We start from the raw sequence: 25,777 nt of genomic DNA on the forward strand, positions 1-25,777 counted from the left end.
AACATAGTCTGTGGCCGCGTCCCAAAACCTAGTGAGCTGCCTACAAAGACAGCATTCATGGGCATCATAGGCAGTATATATTTTCTTTCGTTTTTTGTAGCAAGTTCACTAGGCTAGCTCACACAGTGAATGTCAGAGTGAGAGTTTAGGTCTAATATTCTCATAGAGGTGTTCTTAAAATACAGTATGTATATATGGGTAAGTAATCACATTTCTGTTAAAGCAACTGAAGCAGAAGCTCTAAAGGTCTATTGAACACTAGTGTACAGGGAAGATGACGGTGAGAAGAGGAGGGAAGGACAAAGGTTGAGCCATAAATTCATTGTCCCGTGATAAATGGATCCGTCATAAAAGCAATCAAAATGAATCACCTGTCCTGTTTGTTTTCCCAAGTGAGAGGAGGATAATACATAAATTACTCCTGATGATGCATGTTATGATGTGTTGTGCGTAAGTTAATTATTTGCATGTCTATATTTTTATTTTAGGCCTATTGAAAAGGCTATATTATATAAAAACTTCTGAGACCACTAAAAACATTTTTTTAGTTGTATTTCATTTTTGAAGTTTAATTTATGCCTAGTACTGTGTCCAGATATACTAAAAATTGTGTTGATTGTCTTTCTAGGCAACTAAAACGTACATAAATATAAACTTAATAAACTTTTTTTAAATGTAGGCCTACTTGACGTTTATGTACCGGGTGCTTTCCCTCAGTAATGAATTATCATATCAAACAATAATCTTTGCACTTCATATATTTATGGTTCAGTTTCATTTATGACTTCTGAGAAAAATCTGAGAAGTAAATCTTATTTTAATCTCGATCATAAGACGTCAGCCGTCATCATACATCAGATCATACGTCATCTCTAATTTTTTTTTTCCAGCTGTTGTCTCTTCTCTAGCTAACTTTCATTCACTGCACATAATACACATGTGATTATTATATACAGTGAGTGAGTAGTTATTTCTTTGTAAAATTGCTCCATAACTAGTTGCTGGTTTATGAGCTGAGGGTGCAATATATCATATGTATGATGTAATAAATGGGTTATAAAAAAGTTAAATGGGTAAATAAAAATTATTCCGTTTATTGTTTTCCGCACTGTAGTCCTCGTGTTTCACATGTAGTGCAGTTCACATAATGTTTTTATAATGAGATTTCTTGCTAATTTCTTATTTTACAGTTCAGTGATTTTCACATTAACACAATCTCTAGTTTTCATAATGCACTGCTCCCTCTAAAGGACATCTGTACTCATGTCACCTAGTAAAAACCCCACCTCTTCTCTTCTGCCAATCTTTTTTTTTTTTACAGTCTAATGCTGCCAATAGATGGCACTACATCACATCTCAACACATTTATTGAATGGCTATATTTTGACATTTGAAAAGTCTTACATGGAAATAATAGTGTATAATGTGTATTTCATTTAATATAGGCCTATACATTATGTATATTTGATATACATACAGTAATCAGAGGAAATTGTATTATTTAAAAATTGAATATTCAATTATTTATTCAATGCATATTTATTTGAATTCCTAGTTATGCATTTACTTTTGCAATTGACATAAATTATATATCTACATAATGGATATTAAAAAATCTTTCCTGGAAAAACTAAAAGTAGAAGAATAATCTCAAAACGTACAATTTGTGATAATAACACTGCATTGGATGATTATGTCATTTCAATTTTATTACAATTATCATAAGAAGCATTATTTGTGAAAATAACACTGCATTAAATGATTGTTATTTCAATTTTATTACAATTATCATAAGAAGCATTATTTGTGAAAATAACACTGCATTAAATGATTATGTTATTTCAATTTTATTACAATTATCATAAGAAGCATTGTTCTTAAAATGAACTTTGATTTTTGCGATTTGCAGCTTTCTTACAGAAAATGAATAACAGTTCTATCAATTACAATTAAAGAAATTAAAGTTTCCGTTTATGTGCATTAATTTATTTTAGGAAATCAGTTTTACATAAATGACTTGAACATACATACATACACAGCACAATGAAATCAAATGCCTCTGTACATAAAATGAAAATAAATACATAATTAAGTACATATAAATGACAAGGGCAACACTGCTGCTCACAGTTATGTTATGTTCTGCCAATGCTATATCAAAACTCAGATGACTTACATCCCAAACCATTTTCCAAACAGACCTCAGACCAACTTCCTGTTGCTTATTTGCCAGGCAGGAGAAAACAACAGTTGCATAACCCTAATTACTATTCCATTCCTATCCTACTTACACACAACACCATTTTATGCCAGCATTAGCACATTGAGTTAAATCCATTCCTTTAACTCTTTATTCATCTGTTGGGCTTGAATGTGTGAGCTAGGAGCTGATAACTTGCCCAGACCAGGTCTCGTGCTTCCTTCCGGTAGAAAGGCTGGTGATGACCACCTCAACAGCTTGGAACTTTAAGTTCTTGGGAGGTACAGGACACACTTTGTAGGTCACCTCATCCCCCTCCATTGGCACATATTCACCCTCAATACTAGATTTAAAAAAAAAAGATAATTGTGGTTAAAAAATGCTTTGAAAAAAGACTACTAGAGTATTTTTTAATGATTTATTTCTAAAATTATATTTTTATATTCACTTACTCTGAGATGTGAACAAATATGTCTTCTCCTCCATGGGAGGGGCGAATGAATCCGTGACCTTGTGACCTTGAGAAGTTCTTGCAAATGCCCTTGAAGACGGGTCCAGATTTGGCTCTCACCGATCTAACAAAACACCAGAGGAAAGAAGCTCTATAATCAACTAACATGATTACTTTTAGTAAATAAGAAAAGCAAAGCATCTCTTTGTGTTTTGTTGAAATGAACACAACAATATATGGTGCACCTATATATTTTTTTTCAATACATCCGCATATTCTCTATACAAATTCAATACAATAACAATTATTTGTATTTATTTCAGTGTCTGTGACAGGTTTATGTTTTGTCATTTTGTCAATTCCTGTTTTTTGGATTCTTTGCTTTGTTATTAATAAAGTTAAATGGCTGATATTAAGATCTACCTCTCTCTGCACCTTTATCTTCATCTGCCTAGCCCAACATGACAGAATATAGGACCTGGAAAAGGATTATGGATCTTACAGCCGTTCACCTCCTCCCCCATACCCAGGATGACCGTTCCCTCGAGGACCACACCAGTAGGTTCCTAGGCTTACATACACACTACCCTGACAGTGTACTCATTTCTTTTCTCTTTTTTTGGACCAGATTAAATGATCAACCTCTGCCTGTTGATGGTCCTCAAGGGAAATTTATGGACTTTGTTGAATTAGTTCTCGTGAAGAGTGGATCCTCGTTCACCATGGGTCAGGAGGAGGAGGAATTTGCCAGCCACTTGACCATCCTGCTCACCTTGGACCCAGAGCCCATCCAGCCTCATGCCACGACTGCCACAGACAAAGAGCCAGAGCCCATTGCAGAAACAAATCCTAAGCCTGTGCCCGCCATGAGGCCTAACCCAGAGTATATGCCGGAAGCTTTAGTCTTCCCGGAACCCGTGCCAGTCACCAAGTCTGACTAGGTGTGAGAGCCAGCACCAACTTCCAACTCCACTACTGATTCCACCTAGTCTCCTGTCTCTTTTGTTGCCCGCCCAGCCTCCCCCCCCCCCTCGTCCTCTGCCAACTTCCTCCAGCTCTTCACCTTCATCTCTGCTGGTTCCCTTAAGCTCCTCTGCTCTGCCTCCGGTGGCTCCATCCACTGCTTCAGTTCTGCCTCAACCAGCTCCCTTCACCTCCTCCATTCTCCTACGCTCTAGTGCTTCCCGGTCTCCAGCCCCACCTTGGTGTAGGATCCCAGAGCTACAATTCAGGCCTCCGAGCACATAGCTCCACCTTGACCTGTTGACCCATCGGCGCCACCTTGGCTCCATGCTCCCTTGTCTCCACTGTGGACCATCTTCCCACAGGCTTTGCCGGGCTCCTTCATCCCTCCACCTCCGCCTTAGTCAGTCGTCACCCTGGCTTCGCCACAGGCTTTCAGCTCCACCTCAGCCTTCCACCCTTTCATCTCGATCAGGCTCTGCCTTCCCTCCAGCTCCACTGTTGTCCTCTTGTCTTCCAAACCCCCGCCCCTGCCTCAGTTCCATGAGCTGTCGGCTCTGCATTAGCCCTGGATGTCACCCAAATGTCACCCTGTCTTCAGCTCCCCCCGGTGGTCCACCTGTCGTTTGGACTCCTAGCTCCAGCTTGGCTCCCCCCTACATTGGCTCCGCCGTGGATCTGCCTCATTATGGCTCTGGTCTCTATCACTACATGGCTCCTCCCTCCACCGACTCCCCCATGGACTTCCCCCCTATTCCCATTTGGTCTCTTCCTCCAGCCTCCTCCTATGGACCTTTTTCTGTTTTTCCCCTCTTCCCACCACTATGGTGTAGTTTCTGTTTACGACACCAGGAAGCATCTACTGGGAGGGGGGAGTTATGTCAGGTTTATGTTCTGTTTTATGGACTTTTAGTTCATCACCTCGTTAGAATCACCTCGTTTACCTGTGTTCTGATCCTGTTTCCTTTGTTCCCCATGTTCCCTCTCTTAATTTGTTGTCATGGTTACCAATTATGTTGCACACCTGTTTCTGTTAAGTTTGTTGTTTTTGTTCATTTGAAGCCAAAGCGGTTACGTTTTTGTACTCCTGTAATTCCTGATTTTTTTTATTAACTTCTTTGTTTTGTTTATCAATAAAGTTAAACGGTATGATATTAAGATCTACCTCTCCCTATTCCATCATCTTTGTCTGCATAGCCCAACATGGCAGACTTTTAGCCAATGCAGAACATGTTTAACTATTGTATTTATTCTGCTTTTGACAATAATAAACAATAAAAAACAAAAATCCATTATATTTTATGATATAATAATAACCATGTAGTTAAATAATATTAAATATATATAAATATTATAAATAATGTGAATATTTATATTATTTATAAATATGAAATATTATATAAATATTTTACTATTATTAAATAATTAAAATAATAATAATAAATATTCAAAATGAATAATTTGTTTTGTGTTAATATAAAATCTTAATGGTCACAAAATTTATTTTCATTGTTTCATTTTATTGATTTATTTGCTTTGAGATCTATATATTGATTAAATTGCTATGTATTTCACTCTTTGCACTTATCGGTAGACCCAATACTGTAGAACAAAGTAGAAAAGTGTCAACATTTGTAAAAACATATCTATCAACAACATTAAAGTGAGACAAAATTTAAAATCTTTCAAAATTCTTTTTCACAACAAAATATTTTTACACTGTTAGCATAGGTACTCACGCTGAATAGGTGCGTGTGCGTTTGGTTGGCAGTGGACTAAGAGGTTCCCCTGTCTGAGGCGGTTTCCTCTCGACATTACTGCCTTCCCTCAGGAAAGGTAATGAAAGTGAGACAGGAGTATGTGGGAAGTGCAGCTTTCGATCAGATGTAGATGTGCTGTCTGAATCAGCCATTGGTGTGAAGTTCACTGGAGATGAGATGAGGCCTCTGTGGTTTGAAAAATGGGTTAAATCAGGAAAATAAATAAACAACATTTGTACAATACCTATCTACAGTGCATCCGGAAAGTATTCACAGTGCTTCACTTTTTCCACATTTTGTTATGTTGCAGCCTTATTCCAAAATAGATTACATTCATTATTTTTTCATTATTTTTTATTCAGTTCTATAAACAATACCCCATAATGACAATGTGAAAGAAGTTTGTTTGAAATCTTTGCAAATGTAATTTTTTTTTAAACTAAAAAAATCATCGGTGCACAGCCATTTTCAGATCTCTCCAGAGATGTTCAATCGGGTTCAAATCTGAAAAACATCCCCACAGCATGATGCTGCCACCAGGGGCGTAAATCACGGGGGGGACGGGGGGGACAGGACCCCCCCAATCTGAGGGCTGGCCCCCCCTAAAAACCATGCTGAGTATTGTAAATAATATAATGATATATACTTAAAATAAATGTGTAAGTAGTAAAACAATACAAAAGCAAACGGGACAAAAAATGCGTTTAAGTTTAGAAACATTTTGAGTCCCCCCTCCCCCTTGCCCCACAGTGGTTTGATCCACCGCGCACCTCAACTAACGATACATAGAACATAAAAAACTACCACAAGTTTGGGGAGAGAACAAAGCTCTTCAGACAGCAGTTGTGAAACTCCAGTAAGCTGTCAATGCTATATTATTAACTTTAAACATCAGATGAAGTGACTCTTTTCTCTTTAATACAGATTAGGCAAAACCCTGTTAGCATCACTTGCCCACCGCGGCACCGCCCCGGGCCACCGTTGTTTTCATTTTTATAGTAATAAAATAATTTTGTTTAGTTAGAGAACAGACACAACAATTAAAAACTAAACGTGTCTGCATACAGCACGAGCCCAACGAGAGTCAGATTTCATTCATCACTAGAGCAAACAGCTGACAGACAAGATGATCGCGGAAGTTTTGGTTTCAAAGCGAAATGTAAAAGTGCCTATTTAAGGGAGTGTGTCATTGTACTGTTTTCTTGCTGTGTTTTTCATTAAGAATAATAGACTAATGAACCCATAATTCAAGCAACCCACCCTCGAATTGGCGCTAATTCTAAACCTAAAGTATATGCGCACGGCGCTCTGTCAGATCTGTGTTGGGTTTTGCTCAATATGATAATAAGTGGCAGATCAGACTTGCTGCAGTTGAATATCTAAAGATCTGAATATCATAGTATAAAATACTATGTGGAGGATGCAAGATAATTTTAAATAATATGACTGTGTGGTGAACCTTACTCATATTTAAACAACTATTGCTTTGTGTTGTTGGTCAGATAAAATGACAGAGAAAAGAAAAACGCACATTAGATCATTTTTCAGTGCACCAAAACGCCAAATAAGCACAATTATTTTTATTTTTTTATTTTTTGTGGTACACATATCCTTACAAGTACGATTTTGGCTATATTATTTGTGTCCCCTTCAAAAATTGCTCTTGAGAAATTTCATGTTTATCGTCCCCCCCTACTGTTAGATAAAATTTACGCCCCTGGCTGCCACCACCATGCTTCACTGTAGGGATGGTATTGGCCAGGTGATGAGTGGTGCCTGGTTTCCTCCTGACATGACGCTTGCCATTCAGGACAAAAAGTTTAATCTTTGTTTCATCAAACCAGAGAATTTAGTTTCTCATTGTCTGAGAGTCCTTAAGGTGATACTCCAGGCGTGCTGTCATGTGCCAACTAGCCATTCTACCATACAGGCCTGATTGGTGGAGTGCTGCAGAGATGGTTGTTCTTCTGGAAGGTTCTCCTCTCTCCACAGAGAAATGCTGGAGCTCTGTCAGAGTGACCATCCTGTTCTTGGTCACCTCCCTGACTAAGGCCCTTCTCCCCGATCGATCAGTTTGGCCGGGCGGCCAGCTCTAGGAAGAGTCCTGGTGGTTCCAAACTGATGATGGAGGCCATTGTGCTCATTGGGACCTTCAATTCTGCAGACATTTTCCTGTACCCTTCCCCAGATCTGTGCCTCGATAAAATCCTGTCTCGGAGGTCTACAGACAATTCCTTGGACTTCATGGCTTGGTTTGTGCTCTGACATGCACTGTTGGGGACCTTACTAGACAGGTGTGTGCCTTTCTAAATCATGTCCAATCAACTGAATTTACCACAGGTGGACTCCAATCAAGTTGTAGAAACATCTCAAGGATGATCAGTGGAAAAAGGATGCACCTGAGCTCAATTTCAAAGGCTGTGAATGTGATTTTTTTCCCCCGTTTTTTATTTTTATTAAATTTGAAAAGATTTCAAACAAACGTATTTCATGTTGTCATTATATATCTATATATCTATATATATATATATAAATGTGTGTGTGCGCATGTGTGTGTGATATAAAACATTAAACAGTTTCTTTGAAATATCCATATCTGATCTGCTTTTTACTGTATGTGTTGTGTTGTCTTGTCCTGTCTGCACTCAAATCTGGGTGCAGCAGCTGCATCAGGACCACATCATCTCTTATTACTTGAGGAGAATGCTTTCCTTCATCAAACTGTTTCCTTTTCATTGTTTTCCAATGCACCTGGTTTCTGTCAGTCTAAGAAAGGCCAAGCATATGTGTACCGCAGACTCCATATCAGACTAATCGACAGTGACTGTGATTAAACTGCGAGTAACGTTACGTGTTTTACTACCATATTATCATCCTGCGCTCAACAATGCAGGTTGTTGACAAACAGAAATCGAGAAATTATTTTCAGCCTCTAAAGTGCACAGCATGCGACAACATAACAGTAAAGGCGTATTCAATCAAAGGCAATATATACGGATAGGAGAAAACAATAGGATGATACAATTCTTACCGTACTGTACGTTATAGTGGATACCAATATGTCGGTTGATATCTTGAGCTGCGGAAACAAAATTATCTACATAGCTACACTAGAATCCACTATTAAATGCTATCATTCGTGGTCCACATATTCGACTCAATGGACCCCTGCGTAGCACACAATAAACAAGGTTACGGGAGAGGGAGGGACACCCCATCAAAATTGAACGCGAGAGACGCGAATCCTGACGTCAGCCTTTAGTCGTCCAATCAGAGGGCTCATAACGCGCGTCCTAGTTTTGACGCGTCGCGTTGATGTAATGCTTTATAGAGGGTTTGTTATTCACGTTTCTTCGTTATATTTAAATGTATTGCGATATTTATTCAGTTAACGGCCTTTAAAGAAGACCAATAATTTAGAAGATTGAGGGATTAAGAAGAATTGTATCACTTATAATCAGTACAAAACTGTTATATACCAATGTACTAAGGGGTTTTCAAACTGGGGTTCAGTTCATGGGCCCACAAGGGAGTGCTAGTGGGTCCGTGGAAAAGTTTAGAGAAAAACTGTATAAAAATGCAAAAATAAATAAATAATAGAATTAAACATAAAAAAACTGTACTATATTAAGTAGAATAAAAACATAGCAATTTAACAATGTAATACTAGCTTAAATATTTTCCAAAAACTATTTTACACATTTATAATAGTCTTTATACTTACAAATATACAACTGCCTAAATTTAAGGGTTCCCTCGCCCCAAAGATGATCACATTTGGGGCTCCATAGCATCAAAAATACTGAAAGCCTATATAGCTATATTATATATTGTTTACCAACATAGTGTGTGATGTTGTGAAAGGCATACGAGTCTAATGCATACATTAACAAGGACTGAATTATTTGAAATGACTTTTATTTTATAACCCACTGTGACTGATCAGCATTCATTTCCTCAAGAACAAGAAGAAGGAAAAAAAAGGAAAATAATGGAGTTATTACCAAGAGGCTGTGTTTGTTACGAGCAGCAGTAAAAGTTCCTCTGATGTGCACAAACATGTGGAGTCAGACAAAGCTAGTAATTTACTACCTGGTATCTTAGTAGTTGCTATAGTCTGCTGGTCAGAGTGATTGATGTCACTGCTTTGACATGGGTACATCTCTGTATGAAACAAAAGAAAAACAACCCTACAAAAAAGGGCACTCAAATATACAGAAAAGGTGCTCAAGAGGTTGGAGATCTGATTACTGATCTGTTACTCAATAACTGTCATCCAAAACACTTAAGATAATGCACATCTGAGATTCTTTGCAATTTTTTTTATAAATAATCATTAAGTTTAAAACATTAATAGACTTGACCTGTTGTGCATTCGGTACAGAAACGTTTGATAGATTTTGGTGTTGTGTATGACAAGATCTGCCGAGGTTTGAAGAATAGGCATAGACAAGTCACTCTGACTCACAGTAAGAACAGCTACATGAACAATAACTAGTCAAATTTCAAGCTTGCATGAAGAGGAAAAAGTTGAAAAGCAGTTGTTAGAATCGTGTGAAATAAGATATCATTCCATCAATAGAGTCGATAACAGGACAGAAAATTCACAAGCAACTCTCGTTACAGTTCAGTGTAATATTTCAAATAACAGAAATTAACAATCAACAGTTGCCTGAACACCTGCACAGATATTTGGATGCTTTTATGAATTAAACTCTGGTGTCTCCCACTAACACATATGTGCTTAGCATTTTCTTTAGGGGATCTTTTTTTTTTTTTTAATTCTCCATTCTGTAATAAACACAGACCCAGCTTGAAAAGCATTACAGTTGTTATCTGCTCTACAATGTATTATATAGCTTTGAGAAGTTTGTGTATTGACACGACTTGTCTATGCAGCACAATTTTAAAATGTATTGTGTATACTTCAGTTCATAATTACATGACCATTTAAACCTTTCATACACATACCAATCCTCCTGTTAGAAGCATAACCCCTCCCCCTTCCATATATGTATATTTATAAATCACTGCAGCTCTTTCATTCTGTTGAGGGCAGAGCCTGCCTTGAACCATTCAATCTGGGTTTCGTTGAAGGTGTGGTTCAACTCAATCGTTTCCGAGCTTCCGTCAATGTGCTTGATGACGGCGTTCAGGGACTACAAGGAACAATAAATGGAAAAATATTATAGAATTTGTGAGATGACAAGTGTAAAATAAATAAAAAAGACACTTGAAGAAGTTAAGAAATATTATGTATACAAAAAAAAAAAAAAAAGTTTACATGCATGTCACATGACCATTAAAGGAACATGCCGACTTTTGGGGCCTTTAGCTATTTCACCGTATCCCCCAGAGTTAGAAAAGTCCATACCTATAATTCTCATCTCCGTGAGTGCCATAACGCTGTCTGACACACCCACCGCTAGCCTAGCTTAGCACAAAGACTGGAGGTAAATGGCTCCAGCTAGCCTACTGCTCAATAAGTGACAAAATAACTGCAACGTTTTCCTATTTACATGATGTGTATAGTTACATTGTGTACTAAGACCAACGGAAAATGAAAAGTTGAAAATAGTCCGCAGCACGCTCTCTGTGCAAGCAGGTTGTCACGTTGGTTATGTTGACGGAAGTTAACCTATTTTCAGGTGCTGTGTAATAACATTGCGACGCTGCACCCATGGTACGGCACAAAGTGCCTTATTACGCAGGAATGAGAGAATAGTTCCTAGTCATATCGGTCTAGAAAATCGCAACTTTTGATTTTCCGTCGGTCTTAGTACACAATGTAACTATACACATCACAACATGTAAATAGGAAAATGTTAGCGTTATTTTGTCACTTATTGAGCAGTAGGCTAGCTGGAGCCGTTTACCTCCAGTCTTTGTGCTAAGCTAGGCTAGCGGTGTGTGCGTCAGACAGAATTATGGCACACATAGAGAGGAGAATGGTATGTATGGACTTATCTAACTCTGGGGGATAAGGTGAATAAGCTAAAGTCCCTAAAAGTCGGCATGTTCCTTTAACCAATATGGTCTAATGTCCAGGAACATGTGAATGCGTTTTAAAATTATTGAAAATATTAACATAAAAGGTCAAATGGGTTCGGCTGACAAAAAAAGCAAATTTACAGAATTAAAGTACAGATTTACAGAACATCCTTAGACTAAGGCACACAATATAATCAGGATGATTTTGGGCCCAATTCCCCCCTTCCGACAATCCTAGGACAAGTCCCGATTATCTTGATGGTTCTACAGATTATCTTATCAGATTTTACTGTGGTGTGATGAGTGTTAAGCATGATTGAATCTGCTTGCAAGATCATCAGGGCCCCACTGTTCTCAAATCTGAAGTATCCTACTGAAGTAGCTGATTATTTACGATCAGAAATCCTGTTGTGTGGGGCGAACCCCAAGGACAAACACGCAGTAGATTGCCACGTGGAACGAAACAATACCAGATCAGAAAGCGAAGTTAGCGGAAGCATAACACGACTTCATCCAAGCCTTTTTCTCTTTTTTTTCCAGCGAATTATCTGTAAAACGCAGTCCAAACATTATTATGGCCATTTCTTCTTGCGCGTCGTCCGCCATGAGTGTTTACGTTTGACCATGAGAGATTTTGCGAGATTTCTCGTATTCACAGTCGGGAATCTGTTTGTTTGTGAATGGAATCCATTAGTGTATGGTGTGGTGTCTTGGTCACATTGTGGCAATCCACACACTATAGGAACAAAACTGTTAAATCTATGGCCCTGTTTTCACCTGGTATTAAGATCAACCGGCTCTCAAGTGGACAACGCTAAATATACTTTTGACCACTTCCAGAGGTCGTCGAAAATGCAATCAACCGGATTGCTTTCGTTTTGTAAACACTCATGTGGGCGAATGTGTTCAAACAGCCACTAAAGACCACCTACTCTCTGCCTATTGACCTAATGCGCAAACATTATGGGAAGCACGCTAGCCAGAAAAGATTTAAACTTTGTCTGCTGAAGACCCAAGTTTGGTTTGAAGATGAAAACAATTCTTGTTCTCTCACCATTCCTGATTTCTAACATGCACTCACAGTGGTGGCCGTGCTCTCCATATGTTTTTTCCATTATCTCCGGGCGCATTCATATGTAAATTATGCAAGCTTATTATGTACATTAGATCAAAAGATCTGAAAAAACACATATATATACCTGCCCATAGACCCTCCCCTTTAAGTAATCAGGACAGAAGTGGTTCAAAGTGGACAAAAGAGATGGGTTAAATCATCAGGTGTAAACAGGAATGTGTCTCCCTCATCTACTTGTGATCTGAAGGACCAAAAGGCCTTTTAATACCAGGTGTAATAGCAGTTTTTTTTAAGCATCATGCTTATAGTCTCTCGCATTTTGAAAATCTGATAAATCTGGGCCAGCCTTAACACAAACCAGGAAAAATGCATATAAACTAGAAACTGTTTAACAGAATAGGTCTTACCTTTCCAGGGGCAAAGGTCTTAAGACCTACAATGGAGATTTTATCATCTGGGCGGATTTTGTCATAATCAGCAGGATTGGAGAAGGTGAGGGGCAGCAGGCCCTGTTTCTTCAAGTTAGTTTCTGTTGACAGTCATGACAGATTCATTAAAACCAATTGCTAAATGAGACGCTTGGCTTCAAACAGGGAAAAAAGGTGTTTGTATTCACTTACCATGGATTCTAGCAAAGCTTTTCACAATGATGGCCCTCCCTCCTAGATGTCTGGGTTCCAGAGCCGCGTGCTCTCTGCTGGAACCCTCACCGTAGTTCTCATCTCCCACAACTACCCATGAAATATTGTGCTTCTGCAAGTGGGAAATCCTCATGAATACAAATGCTTTCAATAGGCAGAAAGCATAAATGACCAACCAAAAAAAAAGAGCTCTTACTTTGTAATGGCGGGCAACATCAGGGACGCCACCAAACTCTCCAGTCAGAAGGTTGCGAATTTTATTGACGCCGTCGTTCTCAATATTAACGGCACCGATGAGAAGGTTATTGGAAATGTTATCGAGGTGTCCACGGAATTTAAGCCAGGGTCCGGCAGCACTGATGTGGTCGGTGGTGCACTTTCCTTTTACCTGACAAAAAGAGTTACATAGTTCAGAGTGCTATTGAAATCCGGAATTTCAAACATCCATGACCAAAACTCACCTTGATGAGCACTTGGAGGCCTTCAAGGTCGCTTCCACTCCATCTGTCGAAGGGCTCGAGTAGCTGCAGACGGTTGCTCTGAGGGTTAACATCTACCTTCAGATTAGACCCATCAGGTGGTGGGTGCTGGTAGGTGTCCTGACCTGGGTCGAAGTCACGAGCAGGAAGCTCATCTCCAGTGGGCGGCTCCAGTTTAAACTTCTCTCCGTTGGAGGCTATGAGATAGTCAGTCTCAGGGTTGAACTTCAGTGTGCCAGCAATGGCAAGGGCTGTGACAATCTGCAAGACAACAAATGAAAAAGTGAAAGAATAAATAAATTGGCAAAGCTGCATACAAATGGTTTTGGTGCGGAAAAAAAAAACATTCAGAGATTGTGGCACATTTGTAAGCAGATCAACTGCAAAATACCTCTGGTGAGGTGACAAAAGCATGAGTGGCAGGGTTGGCGTCATTTCTGGCCGTGAAGTTTCTGTTGAATGATGTAACAATGGTGTTCTTTTCTCCCTTCTTAACGTCACGTCTGCAAGAAAGATTTTATGGGTTTACGATGTGGCTTTATTACACGGATCTTTGAATGACTTGATTCTGATTGGTCAATCGTGGAATCAAGGTCAAATATTTTTGTATTATGATGCTAAACCATGACCGTTGTCCCAGGCACATGATTTTGCTAGTTTCATATCTCTCATATGACTCAGAGCTCTCTCTCTCTCTCTTCTCACAACTGAAATCAATTCCACACCCAATATTTTACAAGTAACCCTGTATTAACTGGAAACATGTAGTCATTGACCATTTTTTCTAAATAAACAGATAAAAGACTCGCCCCATCATGATTTATTTTGTGATAATAGCTGGCTAACTGTATGTTTCCTTACAAAAAACTTTGGGTCAGTAACTTTATTAGCTAGGTTATATTTGTTTTTAATCACCAAGGATGCTTTAGATTGATCAAAAGTTACAGTAAAACATTTATAATGTTAAAAAAATGTGTTTCAGATGAATATTTTAAATAAATGTGATTCATTTGAACTTTCTATTCATCAAAGTCCACAGAAATATTAAGTAGCACAACTGTTTTCAACATTACTAATAAGAAATGTCTCTTGAGCATCAAATCAGCCTATTAGAATGATTGCTGGAGTAACGGCTGCTGAAAAAAAAAAAAAATCAGCTGTGCCATCACAGGAATCAATTACATTTTAAAATGTATTAATTTAAATAAGAGTAATTGACAACAGGTCAATTAATTATTAGAAAATAATGTGGCCATGATTTGAAGATTGGCTCATCAACCAATCGGAATACAGCCCTGTAGTATAAATTGTAATAATATTTCACAATATTATATACCACAAACGTTTGAACATTAGTGTACAAAAGAAAATCTGCAATGTTGAATTAAAACCCATGTTGTAGACAAAAACTTTACCTGTCCCACTGACCAATGCAGGGTCCACAGGCATTAGCCAGGACAACTCCACCAACATCCCTCAACACTTTGGACTGCAGGTAAAGAAACACATTCTATTGTTAGACTAAATGCAGAGCAATCAAGATGGGCCCCCATGTTCCATGTTAAAATATATTCCAGACTTTTCAAGGGCCCTCTCTCCCCTTGGGGCCCTGGTAATCAGTACTGGTTTCACCCCCAGTCCAACGCCCCTGCAATCAAGTAATTTGGTCTCCAAATTCCAACTCAGACTCACATAGCCATCTCTCTCAATCGTGGCACGGATCTGTTCGGACCCAGGGGTGACTGTGAACTGGGCTTTGCATTTGAGTCCTTTGTCGAGTGCTTGTTTGGCCAAGGATGCAGCTCTGCCCATGTCCTCATAACTGGAGTTAGTGCAGCTTCCAATCAGACCTATAAATGTTCATGACAGGGAGCCTTTTAGTGCATGATAAGCATCTATTAATGACCATTAAAATGGGGTGGATTCTAAATCACTGACCAACTTTAACTTCCAGGGGCCAGCCATTCTTCTCAGCAACAGCCCCGATTTCTGAAACAGGATGGGCCAGGTCAGGAGTAAATGGGCCATTGATGTGAGGCTTCAGCTGTAAGGGAGTATTATAAAACATGGAGAGCATTAATTATTTACATTAACACTTTGCTGTAGCTCTAAGATACATTCAACTTACTTACCTTAACTGACCTGCTCTTACCTCACTTAGATTAATCTCGATCACCTGGTCGTATTGACAACCCGAGTCGGGTACCAGCAGATCTTGATTCTCATTTGCTAGAACAGCGATTTCTGATTTTTTTAAAAAAAAGCGGAATGAGCGGCCAAACCTTTGAGTAGTTGAATTATCCATTAAAGAGAGACTACCGAGCTGCTTACCTCCACGACCAGTCTTCTCCAAGTATGTCCTCATACGGTGGTTGTAAGGAAACACAGATGTGGTGGCTCCAATTTCAGCACCCATATTACAGATGGTGGCCATTCCTTATTAGAAAAACCAAAAGCATATTCAGTTTTTACAATGACTGACATAACACACATAATACGACTGCACGAAATGTGCCACCTATGCCACAGTACACAAATTTAGGCATGATTTTGAGCTCGCTGGCGGTTCGGAGATCGGCGACAAAAATATTATGTTCGCTCAACAAATGTTTTATGTTACTTTGAGAAATATTGCGTTCGCTCACAAAATGATTTGCATTCCCGTGAGAAAAATTGTGTTCACTCACAAATTGTTCCCCTGAGAAATATTGCGTTTCTTATAAAAAGTTTTGCGATCGAATGCAAAAGCATTTAAATATTTTTTTTTTCCTCCCATCTCATATTTTTTCCATTACCATGTACCTTTAGGGGCTTCGTAGTATTCAACATGCCTATTTTTCTTCACTCAAACTATACAAATTACAAAGTAAATTACATACTGTTTGTCAGCTAGTTGCCATCCTGTGAGAAATCTAATTCCATCTGGACAATAATGTCTTAAGGCTTCTCATTCATTATGACCTTCGTTGAAGCTAAATTTATCACTGCACACCCTGGTGCACTATAATTATGTATTTAGACCTTCCATTATGGATACAGACTTTCAGCTCAAAGTAACAGTTGACCAAATGAAGAAAGGGAAGTTAAATCCCAAAATTGCTCAAAAAGGTCACTAGTCACTAATCTCAAACTTTCTTTTAAAATGAATCCAGTCCAAATATTGCTTAAGCAAGTTTTCACCTGTGCAGGAGATAGAGTCCACACCAGGGCCGTGGTATTCCACAATGGCACCAGTGCCACCCTTCACAGTCAAAATACCAGCAACTTTAAGGATGACATCTTTTGGTGAGGTCCAGCCAGATAATGAGCCTGTTAGTTTCACACCAATGACCTGAAAAAGCAGATATACCCTGTAAATAAACACTTCCAATTGCCCAATTTTAGATAGCAATTGTTAAGTTAAATGGAAACAGGCAATAGCAGCTTACATTTGGGCACTTTAGCTCCCAGGGGATTCCTGCCATGACATCAACAGCATCAGCTCCACCAACTCCAATGCAGATGCAGCCCAGACCACCACCATTAGGGGTGTGAGAGTCTGTACCAATCAGCATGACTCCAGGGTACGCATAGTTCTCCAAGATAATCTTTAAAAAATAATAATAATAATAATAAATAAAAAGTTGATTAACAAAACTGCAAGCCTGTGATTATCTAAGAACAAAAAAGGAATTTCTCTCATTGTTATTATTTAAAATCTGTTTTTAATAATTTAAATTGTACAATTTAAATCAAAGAAACATTACTGTTGCAATAATAATCAAATAAATAAAAATGGGTAATCCTAATATTTAACAGAACATCAGTTAAAAAAATAAAAAAATAAATAGATAAATAACAATATCCTACTAATATTTGTGTCTTAAATTCTTTGCTTTCAACGTTAGAAATTTTATTGTGGCCAAAAACCGATGGGGGACCATATTTAAGATTTTTTTTTTTTTTTTTTTACTGAATTAGTTTAAACAAACTAGTAATAAACAAATCTCATAACGAACTTTGATAAGATGGTTGTTTCCTTTACACAATTCACATGGGCCATACTTCAGGTCGGAAAATACAGAATGTATAAAAATTGAAAAATCACATCCCTGATACTCTGACTTTATGAACATTAAGTTAAGTATTTATTTTAATGAAGTCATTTAAGGGTGCTCCGATCAGGATTTTTGGGTCTGATCACTGATAGCAGTACTGGCCGATACGGATCACTGAAATAAATAATAGGCCAACTATTCTTAACAACAGTGTAAAGGTATTTTTTAAAAATTAAGTGATGAGAAAGTATAATGGACAACTCATTATTAGCAAGCAACATGTGCAACATATTCCACTCCTTCTCTTAAGTTAGAGCTGATTAAAAACAGCAATTTTGGGATTTTAGAGAAGATTGAATGCACCCTGCTGTGTAGGAAAGAAATGCACTAAAATCACACAGCCCTAGTTTCTTGCCGTCATTGCAATGTCTCGGCAAAGACAGATTTATTGTGCTTTTCAGACACTGCCAGACCGGTGAATGTAATGAAGCAATTTTAGCTGCGCATAGAAAATTTGTCTTGAGAGTTTTGCATCATCTGATCTGCTTTATAGAGACCACCATTCAAACTATATAAAGATATTATCGGCTGATAACAATCAGCGCCCGATCAATCGGAGCACTCTTAAAGCAATTATGTGTACATCTTAAGTGCAACTTACATGTAAAATGGCATTTATTTTATTAGAATACATACTGGTTAACAACTAGTCAAAAAAAAAAATTCCCAGTACCTGATGGATGATCCCAGAGCCAGGTTTCCAAAAGCCAACACCATATTTAGCCCCAGCACTAGCGAGGAAATTGTAAACCTCTTGATTAATTTCCTGGGTGACAGCAGGGAAAAGGAAGGAAACAATGCAATAATGAAATAAAGCAATACAATCAGTGAAAAAGAATACAAGTGAAAGTGTGTTCATACAGTACAAGCATCATCTTTGAGCTAATCATTTTTACTCACCCTCAAGCAGAGGTGGAAAGTAACGAATTACATTTACTCGCGTTACTGTAATTGAGTAGTTTTTCTGCGTACTTCTACTTTTTTAAGTAGTTTTAAAAATCTGTAATTTTACTTTTACTTAAATATGTTTTGTTTGAAGTATTGTACTTCGCTACATTTGAAACCACACCCGTTACTGAGTAAAAATAAATAATACAAAGGGGGAAAAAACGCGATCCGGAAACGACTGCACTGAATTGAAGGCGGGAGAACGAACGCGCAAAAATCACAAAAAGATTGAGACAGACGGACTGTCATACGTCAGACCCAGCTGAAAGCGAAACGCCGTCGTGAACCCCTGGATAGTATGGAAAAACTTTGGATATAGACAAAAAATAGCCGGGTGTTGTCCTGGAGGATTAGCCTGGTTAAAACCAGACCATTCTCAGTAGTAACTGAGTTATGGTCTGGCAAAGCTTCATAGACAAATCATTTCCAAAGGGGCGTCACCAACGGGCGTCGCTCAAAGGCCTCTCGGCGCAATTGGATAGACCTAAAACCAATCAGAGCGATGAGGGAGATGACGTATGCAGAGCGACAGAGAAACATCTGAGACTCTGGCCGTTTCTCAATATGCTTACTTGTCTGTACTTGTGTTCTCAAATAGGAAATGTCCCCGGTTTCCATTTCAGAAATCTGGTCACCTTACCTAAACCACATATTAATGTTTAACTATTTTTAAAATGTAAACGAAAAGAGGCAGGGTGTTTTATACTTCGTTTTATTATAAATATATAAGATAATGAATGTAGGCCTAACTACGCGTTGCCTGAACCACATGTGTGTGGCTAATATGTTTCAGTTTTTTTTTTTTAATGAAATGAGGCAGTGGTGTTTTATGACATATTTTGTACGCGAACTTCTAACTTGCGTCCGTGACTTACCAAGTTTGACTCCGGAGAATGAACTCCCGATGACGGTAATAGTTCATATTAAACATATTATAGCCACACAAATGTAGTGAAGGCAATGCATATTATCTTCAATGCATGTATATAACAAAACAAAATATTTAAAAAACCCGGCCTCTTTTCGTTTACATTAAAAAATAAAAACATGTAATATCATGTGTGCATAATGTAGCCTATGATTATCACTGTAATACAATGAGATATGACATAAAACAAAACCCAGTCTCTTTTTGTTAAATGTTAGTTTAATGCGTGATCAATATCCATTTTAAAAGTATAAGTAAAAGGTATAAGAAGCTATACAATACATAAAGCAATTCAGTCAAAGAAAGTCAGCGCTAGGAGACTACAACGGTAATAGCTTACAAATATAAAGTTATGAAACTTCACTTTGCCCTCAGACAAAACGATCTGTCAGGGAACAAATTATAGATTAATGAGAGCAAAGATCAGCCGTTAGATCTACACAAGACGAATCATATCTTCACATCAGAGCCAGCGGCAGACGGCAGAAGGACTGGCCGTGGAAAGGCGCCTCTCGGTGGGGTTGAGCAATTGAGCGCCGCTGGTCCACTGGAGCTCACAACTCCAAAAACGGCAGATCAAATTTTCAAAAAGGCGCTCTCTTTATAAATAAACCACAGATTTTGGCTTTAAAAACAACTACAGTCTCGCCTGAAAAGGACTTAAAACTATATTTTGTGAAACATTAACACTACCAGAGGGCTCTCGCTAAGACAAGCAAGCTGGTATATCAGACTTTTGCCGAATCCAGTCGGTAAGACAGCGATAACATCTTTTTTAGATATGAAGGCTTCTTGTGTTGTTCTTTGCTCTGGTTTTAACGGAATGGAAAAGTTTAAATCGCTTAAAACAGCCGCGATAGCTGATAGTGATGTTCCACTGCTGCATCCATCTTTGTAGTCAGTGTACAGAATCTGCTTCACTGTCGCTGCGCTGTCGTCATCGTGTAAAGCCCGCCTTAACGTTTCTGATTGGTGCCTCGATTTCTGGGGCTTAGAAATGGGTTTGAATGGGCTCTTTGCCAGACTACTTGCAGAGCAAATCTAAATTTGCCGGAAGTTGTCTGGGTTTTCCCAGGCTACTGGAGGATATCAAATTAGCAAAAAAATTGATGCAAAGGAGGAAACACATAGAACATGTTCGGGAACACCATCCCTCAGTGCGGATAAAGGTATGTTTATAACTTAAAGGGTTAGTTCACCCAAAAATGAAAATTCTGTCATTAATTACTCACCCTCATGTCGTTCGACACCCGTAAGACCTCCGTTCATATTCGGAACACAAATGAAGATATTTTTGTTGAAAGCTGATGGCTGAGAAAGGCTTCAGACAGGCCTCCATTGGCATTCAGTACATTTATACTCCCAAGACGCATAAAAGGCACTTAAAACGTCGTTACAAAGTCCATCTCACCACAGTGGCTCTACAATAAGTTTACGATGCGACGACAATAGTTTTTGTGCGCAAAAAAAAAATCTAAATAACACCTTTAACCAACTTGTTCTCGACTTCCGTGTATGCCTCCACGACGCATGCGCGAGAATATGACGCAGATCCGGCGTTCGGACATATGACCCAGAAGCGATTTGTTTACGAGCAGAGGAAGACGCGCGTGTCTAAGCTGTTGGATTCTACATTGATCGTGCTTTAGGTCTCGGCGTAGTGCTCAAAATGGGGTTAAAGTGTGTATTTCATGGATTCCCGAACGCCGGCGCTACGTCATATTCTCGCGCATGCGTCGTGGAGGCACACACGGAAGTCGAGAACAAGTTGGTTAAAGGTGTTATTTTGATTTTTTTTTGCGCACCAAAACTATTGTCGTCGCATCGTAAACTTATTGTAGAGCCACTGTGGTGAGATGGACTTTGTAACGACGTTTTAAGTGCCTTTCATGGATCTTGGAAGTGTCAATGTACTGAATGCTAATGGAGGCCTGTCTGAAGCCTTTCTCAGCCATCAGCTTTCTACTAAAATATCTTCATTTGTGTTCCGGAGTTCTTACGGGTGTCCAACGACATGAGGGTGAGTAATTAATGACAGAATTTTCATTTTTGGGTGAACTAACCCTTTAAGGCCGAATGTTTTCTGTGATGCAGAGGGAATCCCACAATAAAAATATTACATAATTTAAACATTATTAAAGAATATATTTTTAAATCCATGGTTTAATTTAGTAAAACAGCAGCGCTTTGCCCAAAAAATGAAAGGACGAGTATTTGATTACCACCGTTTTGGTAATGTATTTGTATTAAATCATAAAAAGAAAAATGTCTTAGGACTCTGTTATTCTTAAAGTTGTTAATCTAATTCATAATAATTCATTTAGTTCATTAGACATGTTTTATTGAAATTTTAATAAAAAAAAAAAATGGTTTCAAGTTTGTTATAATAAAGCATTTGTTCAACCAAAAAAATAAATAATCAGTTTTCATTAATTTAATGCCATTTTAACTGGTGATAACCATAATTTAATAATACAGTTTATTTATTAAATCATTAATACTGTGATGCTGTGAAACATCATTCTATTACAACCCTACACGGGAGAGTTCCCCACCCCGCTGTTAAAAAAAGTAACTCAGTAACTTTTACTCTGAGTACATTTTAAATGAACTACTTTTTACTTTTACTTGAGTACATTTTTAGACCGGTACTTTTACTTCTACTTAAGTAAAATTTCTTTGAAGTAATAGTACTTTTACTTGAGTAGAATATTTTGTTACTCTTTCCACCTCTGCCCTCAAGTTGTTCCAAACCTGTATGATTTTCTTTCTTCTGCTGAATACAAAAGACAACTGATGGGCCCCGTTGACTTCTATAGTATTTTTAGAAGTCAATGGGGTCCATTAACTGTTTTTACCCATATTCTTCAAAATATCTTCTTATGTGAAATCCATTCAGGTTTGGAACAACTTGACGGTGAGTAAATTATGACAGAATTTTAATTTTTGGGTGAAATCTCTCTTTAACCAGGCATATCCAGAACAATCATATGCATGGTACTCTGTCAACAACATATGGCATCATTTACCTTTGCCCTCTGTAGATCTTGGACTCCTCCGGTCTGGGCCTCGATAAGATGGTCACAGTGGATGGTGGATGGCACTGCCACTCTTGGGAGCCCACTGCTGATAAACTGCAGCATGGCCATCTGCGCTGTTGCATCTTGCATAGCAACTCGATCCGGTCGCAGACGCAAGTATGTACGTCCTCGAGCAATTTCCTGTCCAGCCGGGTCATCCAAATGGCCATAGACAATCTTCTCTGACAGGGTGAGTGGCCGATTGAGTCTGGAAAATGCAATTTCACATGTAAAAGACAATGCATTTTTTAAACTAACCACGTGTGGGGAAAAAAGTATATTTCTTCTGTAAAAGTAAGAAATAGCCACGAGTCACCCTATTAAAGATAAGAAGGGCGGAGGCAAATAAAATTGAGTGTAAAACACTGTAATGCTTTCTAACCTTTTGCGCACAATGTCAATATTTGATCGAAGCTGGTCATAGTTGACGCAAGAACTTGGCTCAAAGCGGCTCATGGCCACTTTGGCCTTTGCGTTGAGGGCCGCCGCCACATGAAAGCGCCGGGCACCCTGACCAAGAACGAGCTGAAATAAACAAACAGGAAATCAGTACACAAAGAGCTGGAACACAAACTCAGAAATCACATAGTAAACAACTAGATTATAAACATGTTTCCAACATCTTTGACCAATGACATTTCAGTGGATTAAATACTTTAATAATAATGATAATCTATATTTAATAGAGAAAAGTCTATGACTTTTTGGTATTTTGTGAACTTCCATGCCTTCTTCAGGCCTTGAAATAAGTTGTAAAATTCCTTGATATTGTAATGACATTGTATAAAAAGTATATATATGTTTAAATACATTTAAGTTGACATTCACAAAAAATAAATATATATTATATCTAGTCAATTAAATAGTAAATATATGCACTCAATCTTGACCACAACATATTGTCACATGATGCCTATGATAAAACCATGACAGCATCAAGGTTATCTGGGGTATTTTTTTGTTTCAACCTCATGTGGACATTAACATGTTACTAGATTGTTCAGACTGCCAACATATATGTTTTAGCCTCGTATTATTAATGATAACATCAGTATATATTACCAATGTATAGTATTTTTGCAATCACAGCTGCTCACTTCACTCAATGTGATCAAACCTCAGATCGTAGCTATGACATTTTAAAAATACATATAATAATGCTAGATAGATAAAATGCAATCGTTTGGTTTCGATGATAGTATCGCGTTATATAAGTAACGGTGTTACTAAAGTAAGTTAATCGACATCGACAGCGCCGTTATCCTCACTGCGCTGTTTTAACCTTGTGTTCACCTTGCGATTAAAACCAAACAGCCAGACGTGAAAAGTACACAATGGGCCAATCAATAAAATAGCTGTGAGTATTTCTGGTTTTGTGCTTGGCTGTCTTGTATCAAACAGCTGGAAATAAAGATTATACGCCATCCGCAGCAGCGCAAACGCGTCTGCTATGACATCCTTGGCCACAATGACCTGTGAGCACTTCACGCGCAGATTTCAGCACGAAAACAATCAGATCACACATTACAAGCAGCTCAAACTATCACGCACATATCTGGATGGCATTAATAAATGACTTAACAAATCCAAACCATGCGTGTTGACAATATAAAATATAGATTTCCATGTACCTGAAGCCGGGCGACGGTTAAGCAGTAGGTTGCCATTTTGTTCACTGACAAAGATGTGACGCTAGAATATGACGTGCGGGTATAAGAACTCATTGTCTTGGAAGGATGTTGAAATGTTTAGATCTAATTGTGTCTTGTTTTAAAAGACCAATAATTAAAGATGCTCATATTTTTTCTTCATTAATTATTAACTCAAAAACATGTAAACAAACATGCAGAATGGAAATAATGTTAAATTCTAGTAATGTTTTGTCCAGGTGTTCATCTCTTGCTTTTAGGACCTTTGTCTAAAATGACACAAAGATTTGTAACATATTTCCTAAACCTGTGATCTATCTACAAACATTACAAACATACAAAAATGTATTTAAAAATATTAAAATATATAAAGCCACTTTTTTTTTTAAGGTGACACTGTACAGTAAGGTTTCACTTGTTAACATTATGAACTAACAATGAAAAATACTCCTAAAGCATATTAACTAATGTCAACATTAAGTACTATTTACATTTTTTAAATAAATTGTGTTAAAAAAAACTGTTAATATTATTTAATGGACCTTTAACTAATGGGACCTTATTGTAAAGTGTTACCATATTTTACAATAGAAGAAGGCATATTTTTCCTATTCTTGACTAATTTAAGAGACTGTATTAAAAAGACAAGTTCGTTAATTGAAAAATATTGTACATATGGTAACTTTTAATTTACAAAATTAACATTACACTTATTTTTCCGACCAAAATGTGCACTGCACTCTATCCAGAGATTTTATACAATTTGATAATCATAGACCAAATGACATTTATAATTTTACAAAAAGAACATTGTTTTTCAGCATCTGCAAACATAGAACTCAAATATTTGTTTGGTAGGTTGTGTAAAATCTTCACCTGAATTTCTCCTATTTTATTTGAAACGCAGAATTCATGTTTTTGCAGACCCTTTTCCAGATTAATTGAGTATGGAATTTCAATAACATGTCCCCTTGTTGGGATAAGTTTCTTTTCACTATGAAACACGTGTCTGATATCTTTATTATTATACACATTTGGTCTAATATGTGCTTACCTTTTTTTTTTTTTATATATAATCACTACCATAGACTGATCATACCCCACCCATTTCACCTTGGCTATTCCCTTTACCATTAATCGATTTTAATTTGCAAGAAAGGATTAATGATAAAAAATAGAGTAATAGCTAAGGATGTAATATTAGCCTATATATATTGTATATATTGAGCAGAATTACAACTCAGTGATCACAATTTTTACCAAAGATCCCGAAACAGGTCGAGCTTCAGCAACTGTATATGTCCCACATTTTCAAGTTACAATTGGCAAAAGATTATCTGACCAAGTAGGAGTATATTCAACAGAGATGGTAGCACTTTTATTAGCTATCAGGTGGATGGAGGATACTCGGCCAATGAATGCGGTGATATGCTCAGATTCGTTCTCTTCATTATCAAGCCTTATTAGTGGAAGATCCTCAAGACATGCTATTTTATATGAAATTATTTTAAGTAT

The 25,777-nt window shown here is 37.8% G+C and overlaps 2 protein-coding genes across 2 annotated transcripts; both read right to left on the reverse strand.

Moving 5' to 3' along the window:
• Positions 1-1,529: 1,529 nt before the first annotated feature.
• csdc2a (cold shock domain containing C2, RNA binding a) lies at positions 1,530-8,621 on the reverse strand. The gene is made up of 4 exons (XM_079845871.1): positions 8,406-8,621; positions 5,354-5,560; positions 2,653-2,775; positions 1,530-2,543 (listed from the first exon to the last, which is right to left on the reverse strand). The coding sequence occupies exons 2-4, from the start codon at positions 5,524-5,526 to the stop codon at positions 2,381-2,383; spliced, it is 459 nt and encodes a 152-aa protein (XP_079701997.1). The 5' UTR covers positions 5,527-5,560; positions 8,406-8,621; the 3' UTR covers positions 1,530-2,380.
• Positions 8,622-9,275: 654 nt separating this feature from the next.
• Positions 9,276-24,304, reverse strand: aco2 (aconitase 2, mitochondrial). The gene is made up of 17 exons (XM_079846114.1): positions 24,245-24,304; positions 22,996-23,138; positions 22,563-22,821; positions 18,331-18,423; positions 16,989-17,147; positions 16,741-16,891; positions 15,892-15,996; positions 15,713-15,804; positions 15,499-15,604; positions 15,253-15,410; positions 14,976-15,049; positions 13,952-14,063; positions 13,543-13,821; positions 13,278-13,469; positions 13,061-13,193; positions 12,848-12,969; positions 9,276-10,533 (listed from the first exon to the last, which is right to left on the reverse strand). The coding sequence occupies exons 1-17, from the start codon at positions 24,278-24,280 to the stop codon at positions 10,402-10,404; spliced, it is 2,346 nt and encodes a 781-aa protein (XP_079702240.1). The 5' UTR covers positions 24,281-24,304; the 3' UTR covers positions 9,276-10,401.
• Between the last annotated feature and the right edge of the window lie 1,473 nt (positions 24,305-25,777).

Source organism: Gobio gobio (assembly GCF_949357685.1).
Source record: "Gobio gobio genome assembly, chromosome: 20".
NCBI classification, from domain to species: Eukaryota; Metazoa; Chordata; class Actinopteri; order Cypriniformes; family Gobionidae; genus Gobio; species Gobio gobio.